We start from the raw sequence: 27692 nt of genomic DNA on the forward strand, positions 1-27692 counted from the left end.
TTCATGCATCGGGCCTCTAGTCCTATCTAATAAAAGAGAAACATGGTAATTAGCATATGACTGCTACCCTTCCCATTGGCTAATCAGGGCAATATGCAAATTAACTGCCAGCCAAGATGGCCGCTGGCAGCCAGGCAGCTTGAAACTAACATGAGGCTTTCTTGCTTCAGTGACGGAGGACTCCAACGTTCCCCACGTGCCGCTGCAGACCTCTGAGCTGCAACACTAAGCAACTATGTTACAAATATAGAAGCTAAACAAAACCCCAGAAACCTGCTTTAGTCCATCAGGCTTCAGCCAGCAGGATCGCAACATTGTTTCAAATACAGAAGGTAAACAAAGGCCAGAAACCTGCTTTCACCAGCGGAGGCCTAAGACCTGGAGCCAAGCCTCAAAGCTAAAGCTGGCCCAGAATAAAAAAAAAAAGAAAAAAAGGAGTGGTTGGGAGCTTCAGTCACCTGCCAGCCTGAAAACAGCCCTCAGCCCCTCACCCAGACTGGCCAGGCACCCCAGTGGGGACCACCACCCTAAAGGGTGTGTGACCAGCTGCAAAGAGCCATCATCCCCTCACCCAGGCTGGCCAGGCACCCCAGTGGGGACCCCCACCCTGATCCAGGTGGTGCCCCAACCCCCACCCCACGGGTCCTGCTCTGTGTGTGATGGGGTAGAGCCACAACCGCCCCATCGGCCCTTCCCTGAGTGTGACAGTGGTGGTGCTCCAACCCCCTGATCGGCCCTGCTCTGTGGGTGATAGAGGGCGGCGCCCCAACCCCGTGATCCACCCTGCTGTGTGTGTGACAGGGGGCAGTGCCCCAACTCCCCTATCGGCCCTACTCTGTGAGTGACATGGGGGAGCTCCCCAACCCCCTGATGGGCCCTGCTCTGTGCATGACAGGGGGCAGAGCCCCAACCCCCTGATTGGCCCTGCTCTGTGCATGACAGGGGGTGGCGCCGCAACCTCCCCATCGACCCTGCCTTGAGTGTGACAGGGGGCGGTGCTCCAACCCCGCAATCGGCCCTACCCTGAGTGTGACTGAGGGTGGCATTGCAACCTCCCAATCCGCCCTGCTCTGTGCATGACAGGGGGCGGCGCCCCAACTCCCCAATTGGCCTGCTCTGAGCCCGACCAGGGGCTGCACCTAGGGATTGGGCCTGCCCTCTGCCACCCGGGAGCAGGCCTAAGCCAGCAGGGCGTTATCTCCCGAGGGGTCCCAGACTGTGAGAGGGCACAGGCCGGGCTGAGGGACCCCCCCCTGTCCCCCCGAGTTCACAAATTTTTGTGCACCGGGCCTCTAGTCTATATAATAAAAGTCTAAGAGGCCATTATCGTGGAACCATTGGAATGACCAGTTGCTATGATGCACACTGACCACCAGGGGCAGACACTCAATGCAGGAGCTGCCCCCTGGTGGTCAGTGTGGCCTGGCTCATGGCTGGTGAGCACAACTGCCACTGTGGGCGCCTCTCCAGACTCTGCAGCAGCACTACCAAGTGACAACAGCAGGTGCTGGCGAGGGGCTTGCGCCTGGCCCTGATTCGGGCTCCACCCTGGCCGCCTGCTGCTTAGCACACTGCTACATCCCCCGAGGGATCCAGAACTGCGAGAGGGATGTCCGACTGCCAGCTTAGGCCCGATCCCATTGCCATTCTCTGTAGAAGACAGTCAGTCTGAATAACTTAGTGACTCAGGGAAGCGCAGGGAATTCAGGGTAAGCCTGCCTCCTCACTTGACTCACCCACTCGATGGTGTTGGTAGGACAGACTGTGGTGGCCCAGCCTGTGCATGTGCAGCAGCTGCTGAAGCTCAAGCAGCATGCCGTGCAGCAGCAGAAGGCCATCCAGCCACAAGCTGGCAGGTGAACATCCCTCGAGGAATCCTGGACTGTGAGAGGGCACAGGCCGGGCTGAGGGACTACCCCCTCTCTCCCAGTGTATGAATTTTGTGCACTGAGCTTCTAGTAGTTAATAATTATATGAAGACCTGTGCTTATTATTTGTATATACACACAGAAGTTAACAGTAATTGTGTCCTGATTTAGTAATTCTATATCCAACGGAGACCATGCTGTAATTCTTAGAAAAGATTTGGATTTTATATAGTAGTATGATTTTAAAAAAATCTAATCAAAGGTATTTGTGAGAAATTAAACATGCTAGTGGGGGAAAGTAGGATTTAGAAAATATATCATTAAAATATGATTCTATGATATGCTTAATATCAGTGCATTTATGTAATCATGCCTAGGTAATTTTTTACAGATGTATGGGTACTGGTGTGTGAAAAAATATTTGTTTTGAAACAAGTTGAATAGAAAACCAAGTCTGCTGAGAGCTGAAAGTATAAAATGTCATTATTAAAGACAAAACTTGACAATGGTTCTTTTTTTTTGGTTTTTACTTTTCTTCATTAGTGAGTGAATGAGTCAATTATGATCTAAGTTGGAAAGAAATACCACCATGGTTCCTGCTCTCATGGGGCTTACAGTTTGGTTGATTTCTCTTGGGAAGTCTGTTTTTCCAATGCATAGACTGTGAGAGCATGAATTCACTGCACTGGAAGCTGGAAGTTGTGGATTCTATGTCAGACCCTTTAATTAGTGTGTGACTTTCGCACGTCACTTAACTCCCAATATACTATAGACTTATGGGTTACCTGAAAATATATGTAAAATTTGTGTTTAAGTTTGTGTTTATATTTTTAGAAGAGAATGTATCTAGCTTCATTTGCCTCTCAAAGATCCATTTGCAACTGGACTCTTTAAGTTTCTAGTGGCTAAAATTTATTCTTATCTATAAACCCTAGTTTTCCTTTTGGGATGTTCCAAAATGAGAAGAGTTGCCATTCTGAGAGCTAAAAGGGAAGGGAAAATCACTTGATGCATTAACATCATTTTCTAACCATGAACACCAAGGCCAGGTGGTTTATCAAAACAGAAGCAAGTAAAAATATAAAGAAATGATCCAATAGCAGGCTCCTCAGTTTCTGTTCCCTGGGGGCGTTTGTAGCCATTTGTCTCTGTTTCCCAGCTGCCTCTGGGAGATACCCTCACAATCTTTCTGACCGGGTCCAACTTGGTCCTCTCTTGAAGCAGATAAGGATAAATGGTGGTTGTTCCTTCCTGGTTCCTATGGATCCTGTTGGTTCTCCCAATCGTACACCTCAACTACCAAAGCATAAGAAGGCTCTATGATGGCGAGCTAAGCAAATTGTAAGTGTTCAATCACCACATGCATTCTGGGGCCAAGGGGCAGTAAAGCATAATTGTGCAGATTGCTGTGTGTGCCATTTGGAAAAAGAAGGAGCCGTCTCAGCCAGCTTTCTTTTTAGCTCGATAATCACACTGAGCCTACAGACAAGTAACACAGATTCTTTTTGATAAGGTACAATGGGTTTTTAATTGACTCAGATTTCTAACTGCTTTTTGACCCATACCTGATAGCCAGCTGTTAGCGGACCTAGCATTCTAGGAAATTGTCATTAACTAAACCCTTTTCTTTTGGCAGTTTATCCTTACCCAGAAATTCAATACGTTCTGATAGTATATGAAGACTTTTCTTCCTGCCCTAACCGGTTTGGCTCAGTGGATAGAGCTTCGGCCTGCGGACTGAAGGGCCCCAGGTTAATTCTGGTCAAGGGCATGTGCCTTGGTTGCAGGCACATCCCCAGTAGGGGGAGTGCAGGAGGCAGCTGATCGATGTTTCTAACTCTCTATCTCTCTCCCTTCCTCTCTGTAAAAAATCAATAAAATATATTTTAAAAAAAAGACTTTTCTTCCTATGTTAAAGACATAAAAGCCCAGCATCACTGAAGAATTGAGGAGGTTCTGCTCCCTTTTCCTGGGCATCTGGTAGAAGGCTGTCTACGGAATGGGCTCAGGGGACTGGTTTGAGCAGATCAACAGCAGTGATGGAGGGTGCAGTGTATGAAGGGATTGGATTGTTTCCACTTTAATGACAAGGAAACTGTGGGTGCCTCTCCCGACTCCGCAGCAGCACTACCAAGTGGCAACAGCAGGCGCAGGTGCAGGCCAGGGGTAAGGCCACTTATCAAGTTCATGGTGGTGATCAGGAATGGAAACTCTGGGTTTTGGGTGTTCTGGTTTAGTGTGTGCTCCTTTCATCAAAACATGGCCTCAAACATCACTATCAACCTCCACTTATTTGCCCAGCAGTCTACCCAGTGGTTGGCAAACCGCAGCTGGGCAAACCGCAGCTCGCAAGCCACATGCGTCTCTTTGCCCCCTTGAGTGTGGCTCTTCTACAAAATACCGGCTCTTCCACAAAATAGTGACTTCTGCACATGGGCCACAAAGTTTCAATCGCACTGTATGTGTGCTTCCGCATGTGGTATTTTGTGGAAGAACCACACTCAAGGGACCAAAGAGCCGCATGTGGCTCGCGAGCCGCGGTTTGCCGACCACAGGGCTACCCCATCACCCCTGCCCTTCCTAAGAGGTCTGAAATATCTGTCATCAGAAGTAATTTATACATCAGACTCCAACAGGCCACTGTTAAGTGCAAGTTGTAGCTTAGAGAGAGAGACAATGTGTGAGGGCACTGGTGTGTGTGTGTGTGTGTGTGTGTGTGTGTGTGTGTGTGTGTGTGCGTGCACGCACATATAGAAAGAAAGAGAGAAAGAGAAGGGGATTCCTGTTGGGTGGACTCCAGAAATTGGTGACTAATATAGGTGTGTGCTGGAGGTAGGAGAATCTGACAGGATGGAGAGGTTTCTGAGTGGAGCTGAATGAATGCTGTGCCACTGCCTTCTACACATTACGGGCTGCACCTGCTGCCTCTGGTTCCCTGGGTGGAAAACTGATGCTCTGAAGGGTGGCAGCCCAGGCAAGTCCTGCTGTGGAAATCTCAGACTGAAAATAGCCAGGTGGCAGATCTTCCTTAGCTTCCACTCTGGGCCAATTCCCCTGGTCTCACACATTCGTTTCTAGGTTGACAAGCAACAAACATTTCTGTACCATGCAGTGTATCTCTGTGAGGAGTATGACCAACTGTGAAGTTAGAGGGAATAGTCCCCAAGCCTGCCCTTATTTCTGACACCAACTGCAGGTTCAAGGGGATCCCCAAACCACCCTCAGTTTCAATAATATGCTAGAAGGACTCATAGGAATCATGGAAAGCTGTTACGCTCATGGTTATAGCTTACTACAGGAAAAGCATACCGATTAAAATCAGCCAAGGGAAGAAGCACATAGGCAGAGACAAGGAAGTGCCAAATGCAGAACTTCACCCTTCTCTGCCTGTGGAGCCGGGCCATGTTACTTTCCTGGCACCAATGTGTGACAATACATGCAGAGATTTGCCAATCAGCAGAGCTCATCCAAGCCTTGGTGTTCAGAGTTTTTATTTGTGGCTCTATTACATTGGAATGATTGATTAATTTTCCACATGGTTGATCGCAGTGTCCGAGTCAACTAACACTGTGTCACACAAAGACCCTACCCTAAATCACATTAATGGTCTTTGTTGAGTGGCCAGCCCCTCCCTGCCTTTATTCATATTCTTAATTATGTGGGTAGCTCAAGGACCACAGCCAAACACAGATTGCCTTGCAGGAGCCAAGGTAACCTTTTGGTGAGGTTAAATTCTTTACTACACAATATCATATTGTGAAGGCAGCCAGCAGTGTGGATGGGTTTCTCTCGTGTGAATACTCTGTCTGAGGGGCATCCAAGAATTAGGATGACGTGTTTCTTTGCAGTATGCAAATTCTGGCAACTTTCATGTTTCTACTTCCAAATTGTAGAGTGTTTCAGGTTTTCTTCTCTTTTCCTTTGTAAGCCCATCTCCCCAACCCTGCTCACTATCTTTCAATTGTTAGAAATGTTACAAAAATGAAAGGAATGGGCAGTGCCTTAATGTCTCTTTGTCACGAAGATTTTTCCCTATTTTCTTTATTTTCTGTTCCCTCCTTCCCAACTCTAGATGGGAGTGCTGGCCTGGGCCAGTCCCTCCATCCTTGAAAGTCCATCCCCCCCATCCACTCTCTGGATCCTTGTTACTCAGTTATTCCTATTCTCAGTTTCCATTTTCCCTGCGACAGTGGAACCCACCAACTCTCCTTCTAGCCACCATTTTCTGTATTTTGGTACCTTCCACTTTTAAAATAAGGAATTTTCTACTTTTTCTTTTTCTTTTTTTCTAATCTCTCCACTGATAGAGTCATAATTAATGTAATGGGCATTACGTGGTGCTGTGTAGTTTACCAAACACTATTGCTTACCATGATGGGATTCCTTGTTTCTGTATACCTAGCAGTTGCTTATTTTTCTTGAGGTAATGACTCCCTAATTTCACAAAACAATGTCTTCCTCATTTGAGGTTAACAGTCTTACTGGGATTGTCAATCAAGATGCCCACCTGTTTGTGTAAAGGGGTGGCTGTGTGATCCTATGCTTTCTCTCTGGAATAAGAATCTTAGTTGAGATTGAAAGTGGTCAAAACACATTCATCTCTGTGATCAATGGAACAGACAGACCATTAGATTCTGCCTTGGATGTCCTTCCCCAAGACCTTGTTTTTTGGCTTTTCTTTTAATTTTATGAGCTACCCAATAATCCTTTTGTTAATTCTTCCTTTCCCCTAAATTAGCCTGTCAGTTTCTGCTGATAGCAACCACAGAACCCCAATGACACCTTTTATTTAACCCTCCATTAATCTTGTAAATAAATTTTCTACTTTAACTAGTTGAGTAAATTTAAATTCACAAATGTTATGCACCTTGTGAAAAGTCCCATTAAGTTTTATTAATTGCAAATTTCTTAAGGCAAATTGTATTTTCTGTTTTTACTATCTAGTACCCTGTCAATTCTTGGACCCTAGTAATTTGTTTTCTCTACATTGCTGTCCTCTAAAATCCTAAAATATCATGATTCAATGGCCAGCATTGTAATATACTTCTACTAAACTCTAGAATTACAGTATAAAGCCTCCTTTGAGCCTAGCAACCTGTGTTCTACATGCTGTTCTAGAAAAAGGCATATTTACACACAGTTTATTTACATGTTTTCTTTTTAATCTTCACCCGAGGACATATTTTTAAATTTATTTTAGAGAGGGAGAGGACGGAAGAAAGAGAGAGAAACATAGACTGGTTGTCTCCTATACACAACCTATGTATGTGCCCTCACCAGGAAATGAACCCGTGACATTTTTGGTGCACAGGACGATGTTCCACCCGATTGAGCCACCCGGGTGGGCCATGCTCCATTTTATAACTCTTTTCTGCTTTCATGCCATAGACCTAAACAGTTAATTTCATACTTGATATTCTATGATTTTCATCATGTTCAGAACTTTACTTCAAAACACAAGTGGTTATAGCATTCAACTGTGTAAAGTCATGAAAAACTGTAGATAAAGGCTGTATTATTTTATTTTCTGTCAGCTTTTTTCTTATTAATAAAATATGAAAGTTAAAAGCTATAGCATTTCAAAACGAAGAGCTTTGGGGAAATTCAAGATAGCATAAAATGATCAAAAAGAAAAATGAATGTCCAGTGTACTATTTTGGGGGGAAAAAAAAAAGAGAGATGACTTTGAAAATCACTTGACTGTTGCGTTGATGGGTTTCAGAAGATCGCTGCTCTGGTGTCATGGGGGTAAGCAGGCCTAAAGGAGTCATATTCTCACTTGCAGAAGTTGTAAATAAGATTTCTTATCATTCATCAAAAGCCGATAAGAAGGGAAGTTCAGCATTTGGGGAATGTAGCAAACAAGGCGAGGAAGTTGTTTTTGAAAAGATCTATCTTTTTGGGGAAATTTGTGGCATTTGTTACAACTCTAGCTTTATCTGGTTGGTGTTGGGAAAGGTAATAACTAAGCTCCTCCTGAACCTTTGGGGCTCTCGGAAATTGCCCTGATTTTTCCAGGAAGCATCCCCAGCTAAACAAGCAGAGAAACAAATGCAGCCAGGTCTTCTGACTTCATTTGTACACATGCTAAGAAAGCAAACATACAAATAGTTTGGAGGCAATTAGGGCTGTGGTGCAGAGCACCATTATTTTAAAATTTACCCCTTAGTATAGTTGTGACAAGATAATGAATGTGCATTTGCTTCTGTGGGAATAGAGCAACTTAGGAGGGAGGACAAATGAGCTCATTGAGTCTTCATGGACTATCAAGTCCAGAGACTTTTCACTGTGAAAGGGTCCTTTGTTAGTGCTTCTGGGAGCTCCTGACAGATGATAGAAAAGGGCCCAGGCTATTCCTCAAGGAAAAAGCATCCCCGGAACAACTGTGCCATGATCCGCCTCTGCTCCTAGCTCCACCCGCCCAGCTCATCCTACTGAATGCCCTGTAGTTTCCAAGCTGCTCCCCCTTCTCCCCTCCATCACGAGAGGGACCAGGTGAGCAGTCTCCTGCATAGCCCATGAGCTTCAGGGTGCACAAATTGTCCTGTCCACACTCTGCCCTCCCACAGTATTCTCTGTGGTACTTTTGGCTTCCATTGCTCTCCTATAGGGAGGCCAGGTGTAAACCTAAGCATGTTTTTTCTTGGCCTTTTGGATTTCTCATATTTTTCAGCCTCCTTCCAAGGAACTTATCTCCAGGACAGAATTCTTGGCCAGTAGGCTGGAATCTATTTAATCTGAACAACCCTCATTTTGCGAAGGGGAATTCTCTTGTCTCCAACTTCTTATTTCTGGGAGGTTCTTGGATTAACCCAATACTGTCACTGTCCATGTCCTGACCCTGGGAGCATGTGAATGAACCTCAGTTGCAAAGAGATTTTGCAGATGTAATTAAAGATCTGGAGATTTTTTGAGATGACACCATCCTGAATTAGAGAGGGCCCTAAGTACAATGACAGGAGACCTTATAGGACACAGACGTGAGGAGAAACACAGACATAAGGCTATGTGAAGACAATGGAAGATGGAGTAATGCAGGCACAAGCCAAAGAACACCTAGAGCCACCAGAAGTTGAAAAAGGCAACAAAGGATTCTCCCTTAAAGTCTTTGGAAAGGGTGTGACCCTGACAACACTTAGGTTTTGACCTTCTAGTCTCCAGAACAATGAGAGAATAAATTTCTATTGTTTTAGGCCACCAAGTTTGTGGTAATTCATTATGGAAGCCTTGGGAAACTAATTATATTTGCTTTAGGCAGGGGTGGCCTTGGATGATACTTCTCAGTTCTAACCTAGACTTTCACTATAATAACTAAGGAATGGGGGGAGTGGTGGGCCTTGGTAGTAACCATAAAACAGATCACACAAGTGAAGACTAACTAGTGAATTTCCACTCTGAGGCTGAAAGAAATGAATCTGCTTCCCTTCAGACAAGTAGAATATAAACTCCCCAAGAGCCTGGCAGGGATGGCTCAGTGGTTGAGCATCGACCCATGGACCAAGAGATCCCAGGTTAGATTTCCAGCCAGTGCACATGCCTGGGTTGCAGGCTTGATCCCCAGTAAGGGGCATGCAGGAGGCAGCCAATCAATGAGTCTCTCTCATCATTGATGTTTCTCTCCCTCCCCCCCACCCTAAAATCAATAAAAACATATTTTAAAAAAAGTTATTCCATTTTGGTTGTCAAATACGTAATGTATGCTATTGTGTGGTTAAGGAAGGACAGATGCAGAATTTAAGAAATGGTGGGTTTTAAGTTCATTTCTCCAAATTTAAATATGTTATTTACATCTAGAGTTCTGGTGCATCGATTTGTGCACAGGTGGGGTCCCTTAGCCTGGCCTGCGCCCTCTCACAATCCCAGACCCTTTGAGGAGTGTAGCATGGCCAAAGCATTAGGTGGCCGCCGAGGAACCTCAGCTGGGGCCAGGCGCAGCTCCGCTGCCGCTCATCCTGGCCCCGCTGCACCTGCTGCTGCCACCACCACCACCACCACTGCCACTGCCACTGCTTTGTAGCGCTGCCATGGAGGTGGGAGAGGCTCCTGCCACCGCAGCTGTGCTCACCAGCATGAGCCTGGCCTCTGGCTGAGTGGTGCTCCTGCTGTGGGAGCACACTGACCACCAGGGGACAGCTCCTGCATTGAGTGTCTGCCCCCTGGTGGCCAGTGTGCATCATAGTGACTGGGCGACCGGTCATTCTGGTCATTCAGGCATAACAATTGCTTAGGCTTTTATATATATAGATTATCCAGGTGTTATAGCACAGATGGAGGTTATGTGGATAATTAGATGACCACAGGTCCTGATTTGCCCAGGACACTTCCAGTTTAAGACTGTTGCCCAGCATCATAGTTAATGGAGCTCCCTTCCACTTTCCAAAGTGTTCCCATTGGTCATCCTTTAGATGAGGGGTAAGTTGTTCCCACACAGAACAAAGTTTAGAATCTAAAATATTGTTTAGAGTCCTAAATGAGTGATTTGCAACTAGTGTGCCACAAGAATTTTTAAAACATGCCATACCTGACTATTTAGTCAGGGGCACTGTCCCCTTTTCCCTTAGACTGTCAAATACCAAAATGACAGCTAACACAACAATAGCTGTCCAGTGTGAATGAATCAAAATTATACCTATTTTTTTGTCAGATCGGCAAAATATATAGTTTTGGGTGTGCCGCAGAATTTTAGTAATTAATTTATCTGTACCCTGAGATGAAATAGATTGAAAATCACTGTTCTAAACAAGTTGAGGTTAAAGATCACCTATTAATAAGAATGGCAGCCCTGGCAGGCTTGGCTCAGTGGATAGAGTGTCAACCTGCAGACTGAAAGGTCCCGGGTTTGATTCTGGCCAAGGGCACGTGCCTGGGTTGCGGGCTCGATCCCCAGTGCAGGGTGTGCAGGAAGCAGCCAATCAATGATTCTCTCTCATCATTGATGTTTCTGTCTCTCTCTCATTCTTCCTTCCTCCCTTAAAATTGGCAGCCTTTCTGTCAATTTTGAGTTATAAATATTGCATAACCATTGAATAATGAAGGGAGATTATGAGTCTATTTAAATGGCAACACATTGCAATTCTTTTCATTGGTTGGACTTGCCATGAGTAGTTTAGAAGGAAAGCACTGGTGTGGATCATCAAGTTTCTATTTCTTTGCTTCACAGTTTTAGAAGGCAAGCCAGAGTGGTGACACAGTCCAAACAGAAGAGAGGTTTTAGAGTGGAATTGAAAATTGTCAGAGCTGGAGTCAAAGCAGGCAGAGTGGAAGGGAAGACAACAAAAGGTGCTGAAGGAGCCGAGGAGTTCTTGTGACGGGTCCTGTGGGGAAAGGCAGCCCGAGCTCAGTAGAATGTGTCTGACTGTCTGAATTAGACAAAAGATAAGAGTGGGATGACATAAGCCATGAGAGAATTCCCCCCACCCCCAGGGTAGTTGTGAGTGAAACCCAGCATAGCTTTGCCTGTTCCTCCATGTTTCTTCGTATTAGTGCATTCGCTTCCTTAGATTATGAATAAGCATGCCCATTTCATCCACTGCATGACTTTTAAACTGTCTTTTAAAAGGCAGTGTAGTGCCCTCGCTGGTTTGGCTCAATGGATAAAGCATCAGCCTGTGTACTGAAGGGTCCTGGGTTCAATTCCAGTCAAGGGTACGTACCTTAGTTGCAGGCTCCTCCCTGGCCTGGGCCCTGGTTGGGGCTCCTGCAGGAGGCAACCAATAGATGCATTTCTCTCACATTGATATTTCTCTCTGTCTTTCCCTCTCTCTTCCACTCTTTCTAAAAATCAATGCAAAAATATCCTTGGGTAAGGATTAAAAATAATAAAAAATAAAAGGCAGTGTAGTATAGCAGGCTTAAGCATTGATTTTAGAGGCAGAGTACTCAATCTCAGCATTACTACTTTCTAGCCGTGTAATCCTGGGAAAGTCAACCTCTGTATCCCATTTTCATCTGTAAGATGTGGGTCATGATAATGCTTACCCTACGGGATTGTTATGAAGATGAAATGAGTTAAATGTCTAGTATTTACAATGGAACCCGACTCCTGATAAGCACTACCTAAATGTTAGCTATTATTTTTTTAAAATGCAGTTCATGAAATCGGTTCCTCTTGGGAGCACTTTCTGACTCCACTTCCAGGCTATCATCGGAGTCCCCCCATAGGCCTTTGCACATGGACTCCTAGACTGTAACTATTTATCTTATTTTCCCCCTCAGTTTAAAATCCTTCCACTAAAAATTAGGTCTCTCTGATTCTTACATCTCACTGCCTGGTAGAATTCTTCATAAGAGCAGGCACTCTATAAATATTTGTTGAATGGATAAAAGAATGAATGCTGACAAATCACCTGCCCAAGTTTCAGACTTTAAGAGGGATTTTTTTTATTAAAAAATTTTTATTTACATATATATCGGTTATGTTAGTTTCAGATATACAATAGAGTGATTTAACATTTTTATACCTTACAATGTAATCACTCCACTAATTCTAGTAATCACATGTCAGCATGTAAATTTATCACAATATTATTGACTATCTCCCCTTCCCCTTTACACTCTCCCCTCACCCCCTCCCTTCTGGTAACCATCCCTTTGGTCTCTGTTTCTATGAGTCTATTTTGCTTTGTTTTAGATTTCACATATAAGTGAAACCATATGATATTTGTTTTTATCTGCCTGACTTTTTTTTAACTTAGCATAATACCCTCTAGATCTATCTATGTTGTTTCAAATGGAAGATTTCATTCTTTTTTATTGCTGTGTAATATTTCATTGTATGTCGGTATATGTGTGTATAAGAGGGATTTCTTAGAGTATTAGAAACTTCTTACAGATAGGTTTCTTAGGAAATCTTAGTTTCTTAGGGAGAAATAAGTCAAGATTAGTGGCAGGGGCCTCTGGAAACAGGAATTTATGCCTCAACCACAGAAATGTGGCATTTACCTCAATACATGAATAGACCAGAGGAGAGAGCCTTGCTGTCAGCATAATCCCCTTCCTCCTTGTGAAGACCAGTAGGTAGTTTTCAATTCTCATCTTCTTGATCATTTTTGGCTTCTTATTGGAAACTCCTAACTTGGCTTCTGTGACCCCATTTTCTGTGGTTTTTTAATCTACTCTGGTAGCTTCCCTTCTTTAACTCATCCTTTACATGTTCATGTTCCTCAGAGCCATCTTTGCTCCTTTTTAATTCTCACTTGACACACTTCTTGGGAAATCCCATCCTTCCCATTACTACCTGCTGATCCCTAACTTTCTGTTTCTATCCTGGATCATCCCTTAAATTGCAAACCTGCTTTCTAAACATAAATAGCTAGACCTTAAACTTGACATTCCCAAAACAACAAAACCTATCATCACTCTACCCCTACCCCAACCTGTCCGCCCTCTCTCTCTTTCTTGCTCTCGCTCTCCATTCTTATAAATGGCACCTGTTAATGGTGTCAAAAACTCAGGAACTACTATAGACAATTCCCCCTCTTTCCCTGATTTGTTCTGGACCTAGCCTGTGCTGTTTGGCCTCCTAAAGATCTCTCGGCTTCATCTCACGTTCTCTAGATCCTCACTGTCATTGCCCTAATTAACCCGCAACATATCTTGTTTGAACTATTCTAAAATCTTTCTCTTAGGGTCCTCACAGGATTTACTGGCTTTATATGATTTGTAAGTTCTTTTTTCTTGTATTTAAGTTTTTAATTAAAAAGAAAGTGTCTCAGAATCAGACATCTCACCTATCTAGTATAGATTTTAGATCCCCACCTGTCAGCGATGACTCAATTTCTCCATGTGGCCAAGGGCAGGCTGTAGGAAATGATTCGCCCCTACTCATTCACAGATATTGTAACTTCTTTCCAGCTCCAAGCTCTATGGAAGAGACCCTTTCAACCTTTGTACCAGGTACTGGGCATGCACAAACATAAAAATGCACCTGTGAGGCATGCCCTGACCCAGTTTCCCTGAGAGTTGCAGGATTTCAACTCTGACTCATAGCTATGGCTACTTGTTCCTTCTTTGTTTGTGGCAGCCAAGTTTTGAGCTTGGCTCTGTATCTGCAATTAAAAAAAAATTACACAAGTCTAATGTGTTTGGAGCCAGAGGGACTATTGCTACCCCTTCTCAGTCTGAAGGGAAATCTACTTTTCAAAGAAAGTTTTAAAAAGGATAAAATAATGCTTGTATCAACCTACAAATGAACACCTGTTCAAGACTCTATTTAACTCATTAATGAGAAAACCAGCAAAGGTGTTACACTAACTCAGAGAAGTTAGAAAACATACATTTATAGGAATGTTGAGTGAATGTCCAAATAGAAGTAAAAATGACTTCTTTCATAGCGAAGAGAGAAGTCAATTAAACCTCTCTACTGGCCAGGACAGACTTTGCATATGGCAAAGATTATATTGCATTGTTATCAGCTATCTATGATTTACAGAGTTGTAAAATAGCTCAAAGGCAGTGAACAGCTAGGTCAGATAACTCAGAGGGTGTGCTGGGCCCAAAAGATGTGGTGGATTAGACAATGCATCGTTTTCCACTGATGCACAAAAACGTTTCCTACGCTAATCTGTAATTCTTTGTTTCATGTGTGCTTCAAGTTTCTCTCAGGAGCAAGGGTTGTTTCAAGTCATTGTTGCACACTCAGGGCCTAGAACCACTTATATTACTTAGAAACAACTCACTATTTGAAGATGGAAAGAGTGTTAAGCGTTCCTTATAAAAACTGGAGGCTTTCTCCTTAAAGAGGGAGGCATTTTGAGAAAGAAAGGAGAAAAATATATACTTTTATATTTACATAATTTGTATGTGACTCAGAAAAGGAGCGGAGGAGCTCTGCCCTCCACGTGCTCTCTTGCTAACTCCAAGCATCGAAGGGTTTGCTTCAGATTACACGGTGTCCCTGCATCACGGATGCATCACAGGGTTGTAGGTGAACCCTTAATAAAAGACCCTTCTTTTACATTGTCTGTCAAAAGGTCTAATTGCTTCATATTTGCCAAAGTATCTTTCTTTTGATAAATAACTCAAGTTGGCCTCCTGGAATCCATGCAAAGAAAATTTTTAATTGCTTTCCTTTCAGATGCTTCTGCGTCTAAAGTGCTTAATGGCTGCAGCCCTTTAGGTCCTGCCTTATCAGGGGGTGTTCAGGGGTCTTGCCAGCAACACCATCAGTCAGGTAGTTTGCATGAATAGTTCTTTAATAAACATTCAGCCCCCTTATCACTCTTCCCTGCAGGATCCTCATTAGTCAGTAACCTAATTCAAGCTTGAGAGATTTCTATTATGGTGCCCTTTGTTTCCTGCCCGTTGCTTAATTTTCTGTTCAGCAGGACATTTTTCTGCAGCCTATGACTTGTTTCTTGACGACACACATGTATTTTATTTTTCCTTCAAAATAAATGAGTGCATAAATTCACACAGTCCATTTCCCATTAATGGTGTATTCAGTTTCTCAATACAGACTGGTATCATCAAACCAATCCCTAAAGCTATCTTTAAAAACAGAATAAAGCCCAGCCGGTGTGGCTCAGTGTTTGAGTGTTGACTTATAAACCAGGAGGTCAGGGTTTGATTCCCAGTCAGGGCACATGCCTGGGTTGTGGGCTCGATCCCTAGGAGGAGGTGTGCAGGAGGCAGCAGGTCACTGATTCTCTCCCATCATTGATGTTCCTATCTCTCCCCTCTCCCTCTCCCTCTCCTCCCTCCCTCATTAAAATCAATAAAAATACATTTTAAAAAATTAAATGACAAAAAAATAGAATTCAATAACTTGACTAAGAAGTAAAGAGACAATCCAAACCACAAAATCAATCTAATCATTGAAAGATAGCTTCCATTTTACAATTTAGGAGCTCAATTATCTCTCCCTTTTTTGCCCAACAAATATCTATTGAAACAATCATCTAAATTGGAATACATCACTTAAAAGAAAAGTTTAGAATATTTCTAAACTGTTTAAAGTCTTACAGATAGTACTAAATCAGTAATTTTCATCCTGGTTGCACATTACTGTTACCTAGGAAAGTTTTAAAACATGCCAATGAAATGGTTCTATCCATAGATATTCTGTTTTAATTGGTTTGAGATGAGGCATGGGAATAGGCAATTTTAAAAAGCTCCCTAAGTAATTTAATGTTCAAATGGGGTTTAAACCTCTAGAAATATTTTCTCTGTAGAACTCACTTATAAATAACATTAAATTGTGATTTTTCTTATTATTGGATGACTGTGCTGTCATCTAGATTTCAAGGTGGTCCTTCAAGACATTTTCTTTAGAAAAATCAAATGATATCTTTTATGTTTGTCGAGCATTTCTGCCATGCATGAGAGGATTTAATCATGGTGGCCTAAGAGTTTGTGAGTCCTATACTTTCTGTCTTGTAAGAATCAGAGGTGTGGATTCTCAATCTCTATTATTTAGGAACAAGGGTCTTGAATTTTCATATTGTACTGAATAATGATTCAACTTGCAGGGTTCCAGTAAATCAATAGAAGTTGCTTCTTTCCTTCCTGTTCACATTCTGTCCCTCTTGCAGGGAATATCTTTCTACTTAATTTCCACCACCCCTCACATTTTTTTCCCTTTCTCTTTTATGTCTGCTCCACACCATAGCCTCTTCCCTCAGTTTCTCCATTTCTCTGGCCAACTTCTTTCATTTTTCCAAGTTCCAGTGCAGGGATTACACTCATTTAGTAGCCTTACTTAACTGTTCCTCCTCTAGCCCAACAGTTCTGCATCCCCCTATGTGCTCCCAGAGCCTGTCCATTGAAGATTTCACCCTGAGTCAGACTGGCCTCTTCTCTTACCCGAATCTCCCAATAGAAAACTCCTTGATGACAAGGACTGTGTTCTCTTCACATTTGCAGCATTGGTGGCAGTTGCTATTCTAAGTACTTTATATAATCCATCCGTGTAAGTATCATAAACAACCCTGTGTGGTAATTATTGCTATTATTCCCATTTTAAACATGATGAGATGAGGCAAAATAAAAGTTAATTAACTTGAATATTTAAGCTCACACTGCTAGCAAGAGTTGTTGCTGGGCTTTGAACCCAGCAGTCTGGCTCCAGAGTCTGAGTTCTTAATAAATATGCGGAATGAATAGTAACTGTGAGTTGATACAGAATCACAGGGACCTAGGGACATGGTGAACATGGCTTCCGCTTAAGTGTGCCCTAAGTGATTATGCTGAAATATTGAGACAATGATAAACAACATTCTCTCAAAAGGTGTGTGTGTGTGTGTGTGTGTGTGTGTGTGTGTGTGTGAGAGAGAGAGAGAGAGAGAGAGAGAGAGAGAGAGAGAGAGAGAGAGGGGCATGCACAGAGAGATAACATAGTCAAAAGTTCAACAGAAGTTCAAACACACAAGAAAGATGCAAGATTATGACAAGCTAGTCAATACATGTTTGAGATGAAGCCAGTGGTCAAATCAGAAACATAATAATGCAGTACTGCCCAAGCTGGTTTGGCTCAGTAGATATAACATCAGCCCATGGAGGGTCTCAGGTTCAAGTCTGGTCAAGGGCACGAACCTGGGGTGCAGGCTCCATCCCCGATCCCGATCAGGGTGCCTGTGGGAGGCAACCACTCGATGTGTCTCTCTCATATTAATGTTGATCTATCTGTCTCTCTCTCTCCCTGCTACTCTCTCTAAAAGTATTACTGGAAAAATATCCTTAGGTGAAGATTAACAACAACAATAACAACAACAACAAAAACACAGTATTGTGTCATGAGCTCATTGAACCACCTTGTCTCTTTGTACTTTATAAGAGAAGATGGGACAAGAAATACTGTCAGGATCTACTTTTGGTTTAATTGGACCATTTGAAACTCCCTAGGTGAGCTTGCTTGAGAAAAGGATTTAAGAATTAGTATGTCTCAGAATCATTTATATTGTTGGTGGAGTAAATATAAATAAAGCAGGCAGAATCCTCTATTTGGGGGCTATATGAATTGAACCTTTCTATTTGTTTTCTATTGCTACTGTAATAAATTATTATAAACTTAATGGCTTAAAACAGCACAAATTTATCTTACAATCTGATAATCAGAAGTCTGAAACGGTGTCACTGGACTTAAACCAAGGGTGATAGAAACTCTAGAGAAGACTGTTTGCATTTCTTAGTGGCCGCCTGCATTCTTTGGCTTCTGGCCCCTTCCATCTTCCAAAGCCATCAAAATAACACCATCAAACCTCTCTCTTATAATAACTCTCCTGCCTCGCTCTGATAAGTACCCTTGTGATTACACTACATCTGCCAGAATAATCTAAAATAACCTCCCCATCTCAAGGTCCTTAACTTATTCACCTCCACAGTGTCCCTTTTGCCACAAAAGGGAACATATTCATAGCTTCCAGGAACATCCTTGGGGGTGGGAGACATTATTCTGTCTACCACAACTATTAATAATCTCTAATAAAAAGCATGTCTAGCCAAAGGACACCCTTGCATGTTGTGTCTGGTTGAGATACTATAGAAAGTAAAACCAAAGACCAAGAATTTATTTTTAACTAAGAACTTAAAAGAAAACTGATCTTTTTCAGAATTGTGTTGCAGGAAGGATGGAGGGCAGTTTTCCTTAGCCAGAATCTTGGCACTACCACTTCTCAATTCCATACACATCAAAATCACCGGCCTTCTTGTACACAGGAGAATAACGTAGGACCTCCTCTGAGCAATGACCTGTGGTTAGAAGGGAAGACAACCTCCTGACCCTCAAGAGAGACATGACCACTTGATACTCAGCAGAGCAGGTGAATTTTGTATTCATAAATGAACAAACTTCAAAAAGGTTATTGGAAAAGAAAGCCAATTCCAGATCATTCCAGATCTTTAAAACAATCTCAGAGTTTTTCCAATAAAATATCAAAGATCTCTTCTTTGATAGAGATTTTAATATTTTCCTTCTGAATGTAGTGACTTGTATTTCTGTCTCAATAATATGAAGCAGCTGCTCTCATTAGGAGAGATATACAAGCTGGTTCGTGTTTCTGTATTTGAGAAATGATATCTGGTCTGGTCTAAAAAGACATCTTCATAACTTTCACATCACATTTAAGTCTGCAATATCCTCCTGTTATCAGTCCCACTGGATGAGACCCTGGGTGAGCAGAGGAAAAAAGCCTAGTTAAGTGGGATGTTTTTCTCTGCACTCAGCAGTGTCCCTGGAGAAGTTTAACAGGTTTCTCTTGGCCCTTTATGCTTTTGAAATTTCTCTCTGTTGAGGCATGAACAAAACCTAATGGACAAGGGGTGAGTCTACAATGGGTATGCTTTTATTCCTTCTATATTTCAGATTTTCATAACATATGCTCCCTGATAATTCCTTTTTCACTCTCATGTTGTCAGACTTTAAAAGGTAGCCTTGGCAGTGAGTTAAACATCGGAGTAAAATTATGGGATTGAAGCCAGTGCACAGTTCTCCACGTTCTCTGTTAGGAATTGCATTTTGCTCCACCCTCCCAAAAATTCGTATGTTGAAGCTATAGCCCCCAATGTGACTATATTTGGAGATAAGACCTTTAAAGATGTGATTAAGGTTAAATAAGGTTATTAGGGTGGGCCCCTCATCCAATAGAACCGGTGTCCTTACAAGAAAACAGACACCAGGAAGTGAGCACACAGAGAAAAGGCCATGTGAGGTCCCAACCAGGAAACAACCATCTACAAGCTAAAAGGGAGAAATCTCAGCAGAAACCAATCCTGCTGGCACCTTAATCTTGGACTTCCAGACTTCAAAACTGTGAGAAAATAAATTTTTGTTGGTTAACCCACCCAATATGTGGTATTTTGTCATAGCAGCACTAGAAAACTGATACACTCTCTTCTTCCTAGTCATTTGGACTGGAAGCACAGATGGTGCCTGCTCCATTGGCCTGAACTCCAACTTCAGCACAACAAAGACACAATATCCTAACAGTGGTTCCATGATGAACATGGAGCATGAGTGAACATTAACTTTGTGATTTTAGAACACTAAGGTTTGGGGACTGCAAATCTTGGCTGCTGACTATAATCCTTGTTATTTTCATCTTACGTATTAGAAAACAAAGCTGATAGTCAAGTGACTTGCCTCAGTTCTTCTGTCCCCTGAACTAAACTATCCATTAGTGTGCTATGCCAGTTTTCCTTTACATGTTTGGCTTGTAGAGGAGTGAAAAAAAATGTCTTCCCTCCGCTCACCGTAGGTTCTCAGGCTGGGGCCCTGTATATGAGGCTGGCAAGAGAAAGATTAACAGAAAAACAAACAGAAGTTAATTAATATGTGTATCGCATGTGCACATGGGAGTACTCATGAGGGAGTGCTCAGTTATGAGTAAATGGAAGGGTCACTTAGAACTTGGGCTTATATAGCATCTTAATAAGAGAACAATAATTTTTTAGAAAACTGGACAAGATAAGGGAAAATAACTCTGAGTTTCTAGCAAATTGTGTTAAGGTAAATATATGGGGGGACAATGCAACAGTAGGTAAGGGATAGTTTTTACAAGATGTGTTATGTGGATTCCTCTGGTGGTCTCTGGGCTGCAAAGGATCTGGAATTGTCTCTGGGTATTAACTTCTGTTCTTCCTGGTAGAGAGGGCAGGGAAGGCACCTCTACAATGTTATGGCAAATAGGGAAGGACAGAGGACCTGCTTCATCTTAATTGCCTTCAACTCAAGATAATCAATTTACATAAGTGGCATACTTTGGGGGTGGCATATTCTGCTACCCTTCAAGTTCTTTCGGAATTTGAGAAACCTAATTATACAAAGCAAAAATCTGTTATGGAGAGAACAACAGTCAGATTTCTAGCATGTGGAAGGCAACTTAGAATAAGACAGCAGAGCGTAGGTAAATTAGGGAGTTTTTTGTTTTGCTTCAAATTTCATACAGAAGGCAACCTTATTTATGGTCTTGGAGTTAGAACAGGCAGGATTCAAATGCCCACTCTTCCGTGCGAGCCTAGACAAATACTTGACCTCTCGGAGTCATAGTTTCTTCCTCTTTAAAATGGAGGTGATTAAAGTAGTCTCATAGGCTTGTGGGGGGATATTTAATTGTATAATACATGTAAGTGCCTGATTCTATGATTACCAGGCTCCTTTCCCCAATACCACAGATGCATAACCAGAGATCTTCAAGGGTTAAGTGATGCACTTCTGAAAAGTTGTTCTTAAAATGGTCTCTGCTGCAGCCCTAGAATTCTGAAGGAAAGAGCCTGAAGGTAATTGTCCCTGAGTGTTTTCCTGCAGAGAATGAAGTCATAAATTACAACTATTTTCTCTTAAGTAGAGGCAAATGCAGGGGTTTGAAAGGTACATAATGTCCTGTCCAATATCCCAGAGACTTCATGGAGATTTGAATATAGAACACTGTTAGCTTTCAACTTAGTCCAAATGCTTCCGAGTGGCAAAAGCCCCTGCTATCTCAGTCCCTTAAGCCATACCAAATTAGTTTGTTGTTGTTTTTTTAAAAGTTTCAATTTCATCCACTCTTCCAATTTGGTGGGCTTATTTGAGAGAAAGTCTTTCTGCTAGGGAGGTGACAGAACCCCAAAAAAAGTATTAAAAATTAGGGGAAGAAATAACTTCAGAATTGAACACTAAGCTGAAAGACACACAAGAGTGAATAAGCACACAGATAGGGAGAAATAAAAGGCCAAAAAGAGGGCAAAGCTTAAAATAAAAAAGAAATGGAGGAAGAGAGAAAGAAAGAGATTTGGGAGATTATGCCAAATACTGAAGACATGCGAGAAAGATCCAACATACTCAATCCCTAAAGAAAAATCAAAGCGAGGGAATCAAATAATAAAATTATCCTTCATTAGAGAAACTTTCCTGAAATAAAAATTATTTGAAACTACTCATTGAAAGAGGACCTTGTGTACCTGAGACTATCAACCTATAAGGACACCTATTAAGATATATTCTAGTCAAATTTTCAACCAAAAGGAAAAAGAAAAACAGCCATTGGCTATATAGGTAAGAAGAACATGTGATTTATAAGGGAAATTGGGTTATCATATATTTTTATTAGACCCAAATAAAATAAAATAGAATGACATATTTAAGATACTAAGAAAAGAAAATGTATTCCAAAGATTTTATATATTTAAAAGCAAAACTTCCAAGTAAAAGGGGAGAAAACACTGTAGGGTAGGGGAGGAAAAACTTTCCTTTACCATCCTAGGTTTGATAGCTGGGGCTATGAAATAAACAGATAATAGGCAGATTATCAGGGGCAAATTAATACAATAAATATTTATTAAATGTTCACATTACATGTACATCACAGGGGGGAAAAAGTGATTCCCAAATGGCAGTGAGATTTGAGAATTTATATACCCATTGTAAGGGGGAGGGGAGAAAGGATGGGGTGACATAGGGAACTTATGGAAGAGAAAAACATGTTTAGGAAAGATGAATGGGCCCTTAGAAGAATAGATGGGAGATGTGATAATTTCTGACACCATTTGTCTGGATGTGGTATGAATTTTCTGTCCTCTCTTCTGTAATAAGAGTCATCTTCCCTTATTGATGGAATTCCTAGGGAGAGGATTCCTGGCAATTAGGCTCCTTTTGTAGAAATGATCTTTAGGCAGATAAGGGGAGTTCAGAGAAAGCCCCTTCCTGCATTTGCTGTTTTCCAAGTGCCTCAAGCTCAAAATAATCAATATACCAAAGCAGCATGTTTTGGAGTGGCATGTTCCGAACTCCCTCAGTAAAACTCTTAGACATGTAAGAACTTAGGGAATTGTGTTTCTAAGAGGAATTTATGAGAAAATAGGCTTCAGACAACCAAACTGACCAGAGAAACAAGCTGATGGATTAGTGGTATGCATTAAATATATTGTTACTAAAAATTAATATTAAACGAGGGTCAAAAAAGAGAGAATAGAGTATATAATGTACATATGAACAATGTGCATGTAGTAAAACTATTAAAATAAGTGAGGGATAAAAATGAGGAAAACATATGTAAAAAGTTTAACTGTTTTTCGTAATCATAGTGGGCAATGTTATATGTATAACTTCTTATAATAATTATGTACTATTCTATATAATTATGTACTATTATAATTCTGTTACCTCCTATGTCCTTGAGAACCAGGACTTGAGTGTGGAAGATAGAGATACAGACACATTATCTGTTAAAGAGGTTGAGTTAAAACTCTGTGGTCCTGGAAATTGAATTGGAAGTCTCAGTATGGAGCCTGTGAGGTATTTTATTATATATCCTAGCTCTTTTACTAAAGTGCCCTAGAAATGAGGGCCATTGCAGTGATAATGAGCATTCCTACTGCCCAGATTATATTAAAATAACATTTCCAACAACAACAAAAAACCCCAGGTCTTTTTGAAGAAATGGCTGTTCCCTGGTTTTGGCAGGAACCACATAAGTCTGCATCACCTTGTCAGAGCAAATAACCAGGAAGGTACCAGAGACTACAAGCATATCACAAGGATACAGGAACCAACTTGAAGAGGCTCCCACTGCCCCCAAAATGAAACAATTTAAATTTTAGTAAGACGACAATAATAATTAGAAGTACCTAATATTTAATAATAAGGAAAACCTCATCAAATTTATTTCGATTCATGAATTCCTAGTGATGTTAAAAAAATAATTGGCCACCTTTGCAGGATGATGGAGAGCCACTTCAGCTTAAAAACTGATAAAAGAAAATAAGATTTATCCTGCCTCTTCTCTATGAATGTACTAGTAGGTAAACGAATAATAAATAAAGGAAAGTTTCTTTATAAAATTATTTCATATAATAAACACAATAAAATCAAATAATTAGCTCATAACCATTTTGCGACCTCCTCCTAAATTAATGGCTATAGGCACTGAGCTTCAGTGATTACTGTCCTCAGACGTCGAGAGGCCACCAGACCATGATGAGCCTCCTGATGAAAGAGCACACTGCTTTCCCTAGCTGGTTTGGCTCACTGGAAGGATAGTGGATTTGATTCCAGTAAAGGGCACATACCTCAGTTGCAGGCTTGGTCCCTGGCTTTGGTTGCAGGAGGCAACCAATCAATGTGTCTCTCTGTCTCACATTGATGCTTCTCTCTATATATATCTAAAATTAAAAATTAAAAAAGAGCACACTGCCACCTAAAGCCTTGCCAAAAGGATCAAAATAAAATCTGATCAGGCCTCACCGTGAGCATATAAGTCACTGCAATCCAGATTTGGAAACTATAGTTGAGCATGCTCTGTGGTGATGGGCAGTTCTGTATCTTGGTTGTGGTGGTGCTTACACAAAGCTGCATATGTGATAAAATTTCATAGGACTGCAAAACACACACAAATGAGTGAATATGTAATTGATGAAATTTGCATAAACGGCAAATTGCATCATTGTCAGTTTCATGGTGCTCATGGTGTAAATAGTTATGCAAGATGTAAATATTGGGGGAGAAAGAATCAAGATGAATGGGACCACCATGCACATTTTTTTGCAACTTTCTGTGAATCTATCATTATTTCAAAATGGTTTTTAAATGGGCAAAGCTAAACAATAGTAGTTAAGGATGCACAATTGAGTGAGCAAACTATACTAAATGTAAGGAAGTGGTTGCTTATAAGTTACAGTAATAATGGTTAGTTCTGGAGAAAGGGAGTTATAATAGGGATGGGACATGTGAAAGGGCTTGTCACGTGTTTGGTGAAGTTGTTTCTTGACTTAGGACAGTGGTTCTCAACCTTCCTAATGCCGTGACCCTTTAATGTTGGGGATGTTCCTCATGTTGTGGTGACCCCCAACCATAAAATTACTTTCGTTGCTACTTCATAACTGTAATTTTGCTACTGTTATGAATCATAATGTAAATATCTGATATGCAGGATGTATTTAGGTGACCCCTGTGAAAGGGTCCTTCGGCCCCCAAAGGGGTCGCGACCCACAGGTTGAGAACCGCTGACTTAGGAGATGGTTATAGAGGTTTACCTTATGCTAATTCACCAAACTATGCATTTTTGTGAAAGTTTTGTGTGTGGTATGCATGTATTTGTGTGTGCACATTCTCTTGATTTGTTTTTGTTTATGGAGCAGAGGAAAAGGTGAACAGGGGCCATTTAAGTACACACAGTAGATTGCTTCCAGCTAATACTAGACAGCTGCTGAAATCGGAGGCTTAATGAGCTGGTACAATGCTCTTAGGTTTATGTCTTTGCATTCACAGGGAAAACCTCCAAATGATCCAGGTTTAAGTAATGGGATGCCATTCTGAATTGTTAAATTAGACTATTTTGGTAGCAATGAGCATAGACAATGTCATGCTTCACCTTGAGAATACATGTTTTTAAAGATATGAGAAAATCCATAGGTTTGGCTATGGTGAATTATAATCTAATGAATTTACAATTACCATAAATTATTAATCCACCACAAAATTGTAGCTAATTGGATTCCAAGGTCTATTAAAGCTTATAACCACTTATATTGATATTCTCAAGGCCCTCTTACATAGACTAAGCATCTTTATTATTTTGTGTGTGAGATGGGGGGAGGGGAGCAGATGAAATAGCAGGACTTTTCTTTAAAGGAATGTCCCAGAATGCATTTGGCCTCCTTAACTTGCATATGGGTAAATGCTGGAATCCTATATAATAAAAGGCTAATATGCAAATAGACTGAATGTCAGAACAACCGAACAACTGGTCGCTATGACGTGTGCTGACCACGGCACGTGTTGGCCACAGTGGGATGGTGGAGCAGATGAGCAGGGGTGCCAGACCAAGGCAGGGTACCGGTTATTGTCATCAGGACAAGCCTCTGGGGGTTATTGGAAATTCTTTGCTCCTGTGCACTGTGGTCCTGCCTGGCGCTCGCACCCTCTGCTGGCGCCTGCCTCAATCATAATGTACTGTTAGCAGGTGCGAGAAGGAGCAGGAGCAGGGCTGCCAGCATACAGGGGACTGGGGGCTGCAGTAGGAGGGGCCAGATGGGGGGGGGCGTGTGGAGGATGGGCCAAGACCCGCTCCTGTGCCCACTGCAGCTTCTCAGCCCACAGTTTCTTTCAAGGCGCATGAATTCGTGCACTGGGCCCTTAGTGTATTATAATGGCCTTTAAAACTAGTGCTGTGGATTCAATGGCTGTTTCCCACCTTAGTAATTCAAAGCAGCTGTTGGCAGAAAATGGCCAACAGAGTGGACTTTAAGCACAGGCTGGCCGGATGAACCCCATTGCATACCTCTAGTTTCTCTTGAAGATTCTGTCTGGAAGCATTTCTCAAAGAAGATTCTGCCAGATTTCCACATGGAAAAGGAGAAACATTTATCCCTAAAGTGTGGTGTAAATGTTTTATGAAAGAAGAAATGCATTTTCTGAAGAACTGTTCAGTGTATGCGAGAAGTCTAAGAACATTTGCTGGAAAATTCAGGGTGAAATCCTCAATTTGAAGATTTTACAGATCTGGAGAGTGACCATTTCAAATTGAACAGAGAAGGGAAGTGAGAGCCTGTAAGGTCATTTAATATGAAATCAGGAGAAGAGTAGTCTAGTTACCCGGCTGGAGATGGAAGCTTCAGTGCGCTGTGGTGGGGAGTTAGTCCACATCAATTAGCAATCCTCAGTAGTAGAGATGCATTCCATGTTCTGTTCTAATAATTACTCATTCTCTCTCCTCTTTCCTTCCTCCTACTCTACCTTTAGAAGACCACCCATTTTCCCCTTGTGTATTTACACTTGTCTTTTAGATAACAGTTGTGTCATTATATCTTGAGTACTTAGAGATTACATGTCTAAAAGATGTAATAGTAGTTTCAATAACAGAGTGCTGCAATAAGGTTTAATTTCCTATTTGGGACTTTGGCATTCTTTCTGAACATTCTGCTATAGCTGTCTGAAAAAAGAATGTCAATTCCAAAGCACCTTGGTTTAGAATAAAGTAATTCTTTTTTTAAAAGAATGTTTTTATTGATTTTCGGAGAGGGAGGAAAGGAGAGGTATAGAGAGATAGAAACATAAAGGACAGAGAAACATCATTGATTGGTAGCCTCCTGCATGCCCCTCAGAGGGGATTGAGCCCACAACCCAGGCATGTGCCCTGACCAGGAATCAAACCTGCAACCTCCTGGTGCATAGATTGTCACTCAACCACTGAGCCACACCATTGGATGAATAAAGTAATTCTTACCAAGGTTGTTCACCTACTTGTAATGAAACAATTTGGGCAATTATTAGAGTCATGACATATTGAAATTTCACATGTGAAGAAAATAAAGTCATCTCATTGGCAATTTCTTGTTGGTTTTGCGATGCTCTGTTTATACAAGACTTAATATTTTCCTTTCCTTTCTTCTATTTATCTATAGAAGACTTATTCTAATGCACAATCTGCCTTTGTTATTACTAGACTTATGTGATACTCAGTTGTCAATCTACACTAATAAAAGGGAAACATGCAAATTGACCATCCCTCTGCTATGCCCACCAGCCAATCAGGAAGAGTATGCAAATTAACCAAACAAAGATGGCAGCAGCCACAGAGCTGGAGGCTTGGGTTGCCCCTAGAGACGAAGGAAGCCAAGCTTCCAGCCGATCCTGGCCTCTGTTCAAGGAGTGGCTGGGGGCCTGAATCGCCGGGGATCATGGCCAGTCTGCAAATGGCCCTCAGCCCCTCACCAAGGCTGGCCAGGCACCCCAACAGGACCCCCCCACACACCCTAAAGGGGCTCTGGTCAGCTTGAAAAAGGCCCTCAGCCCCTTACCAAGGCTGGCCACACCCATATGGAGTAAGAGTCCCCACTGGGGGGCCTGGCCAGCCTGCAAACAGCCATCATTCCCTCACCCAGGCTGGCCATGCCCCCATGGGGTGAGGGTCC

General features: G+C 41.9%; 1 protein-coding gene across 1 annotated transcript in view; it reads left to right on the plus strand.

Moving 5' to 3' along the window:
• Window positions 1-1743: 1743 nt before the first annotated feature.
• Window positions 1744-27692, plus strand: part of IQCJ (IQ motif containing J) — a 63025-nt gene continuing 37076 nt past the window's right edge. Inside the window, exon 1 of the mRNA XM_059685896.1 lies at window positions 1744-1856. Within this exon, the coding sequence (XP_059541879.1) occupies window positions 1744-1856 (113 nt within the window). The remainder of the gene's footprint in view (window positions 1857-27692) is intronic.

This window comes from Myotis daubentonii, chromosome 3 (assembly GCF_963259705.1).
Source record: "Myotis daubentonii chromosome 3, mMyoDau2.1, whole genome shotgun sequence".
NCBI classification, from domain to species: domain Eukaryota; kingdom Metazoa; phylum Chordata; class Mammalia; order Chiroptera; family Vespertilionidae; genus Myotis; species Myotis daubentonii.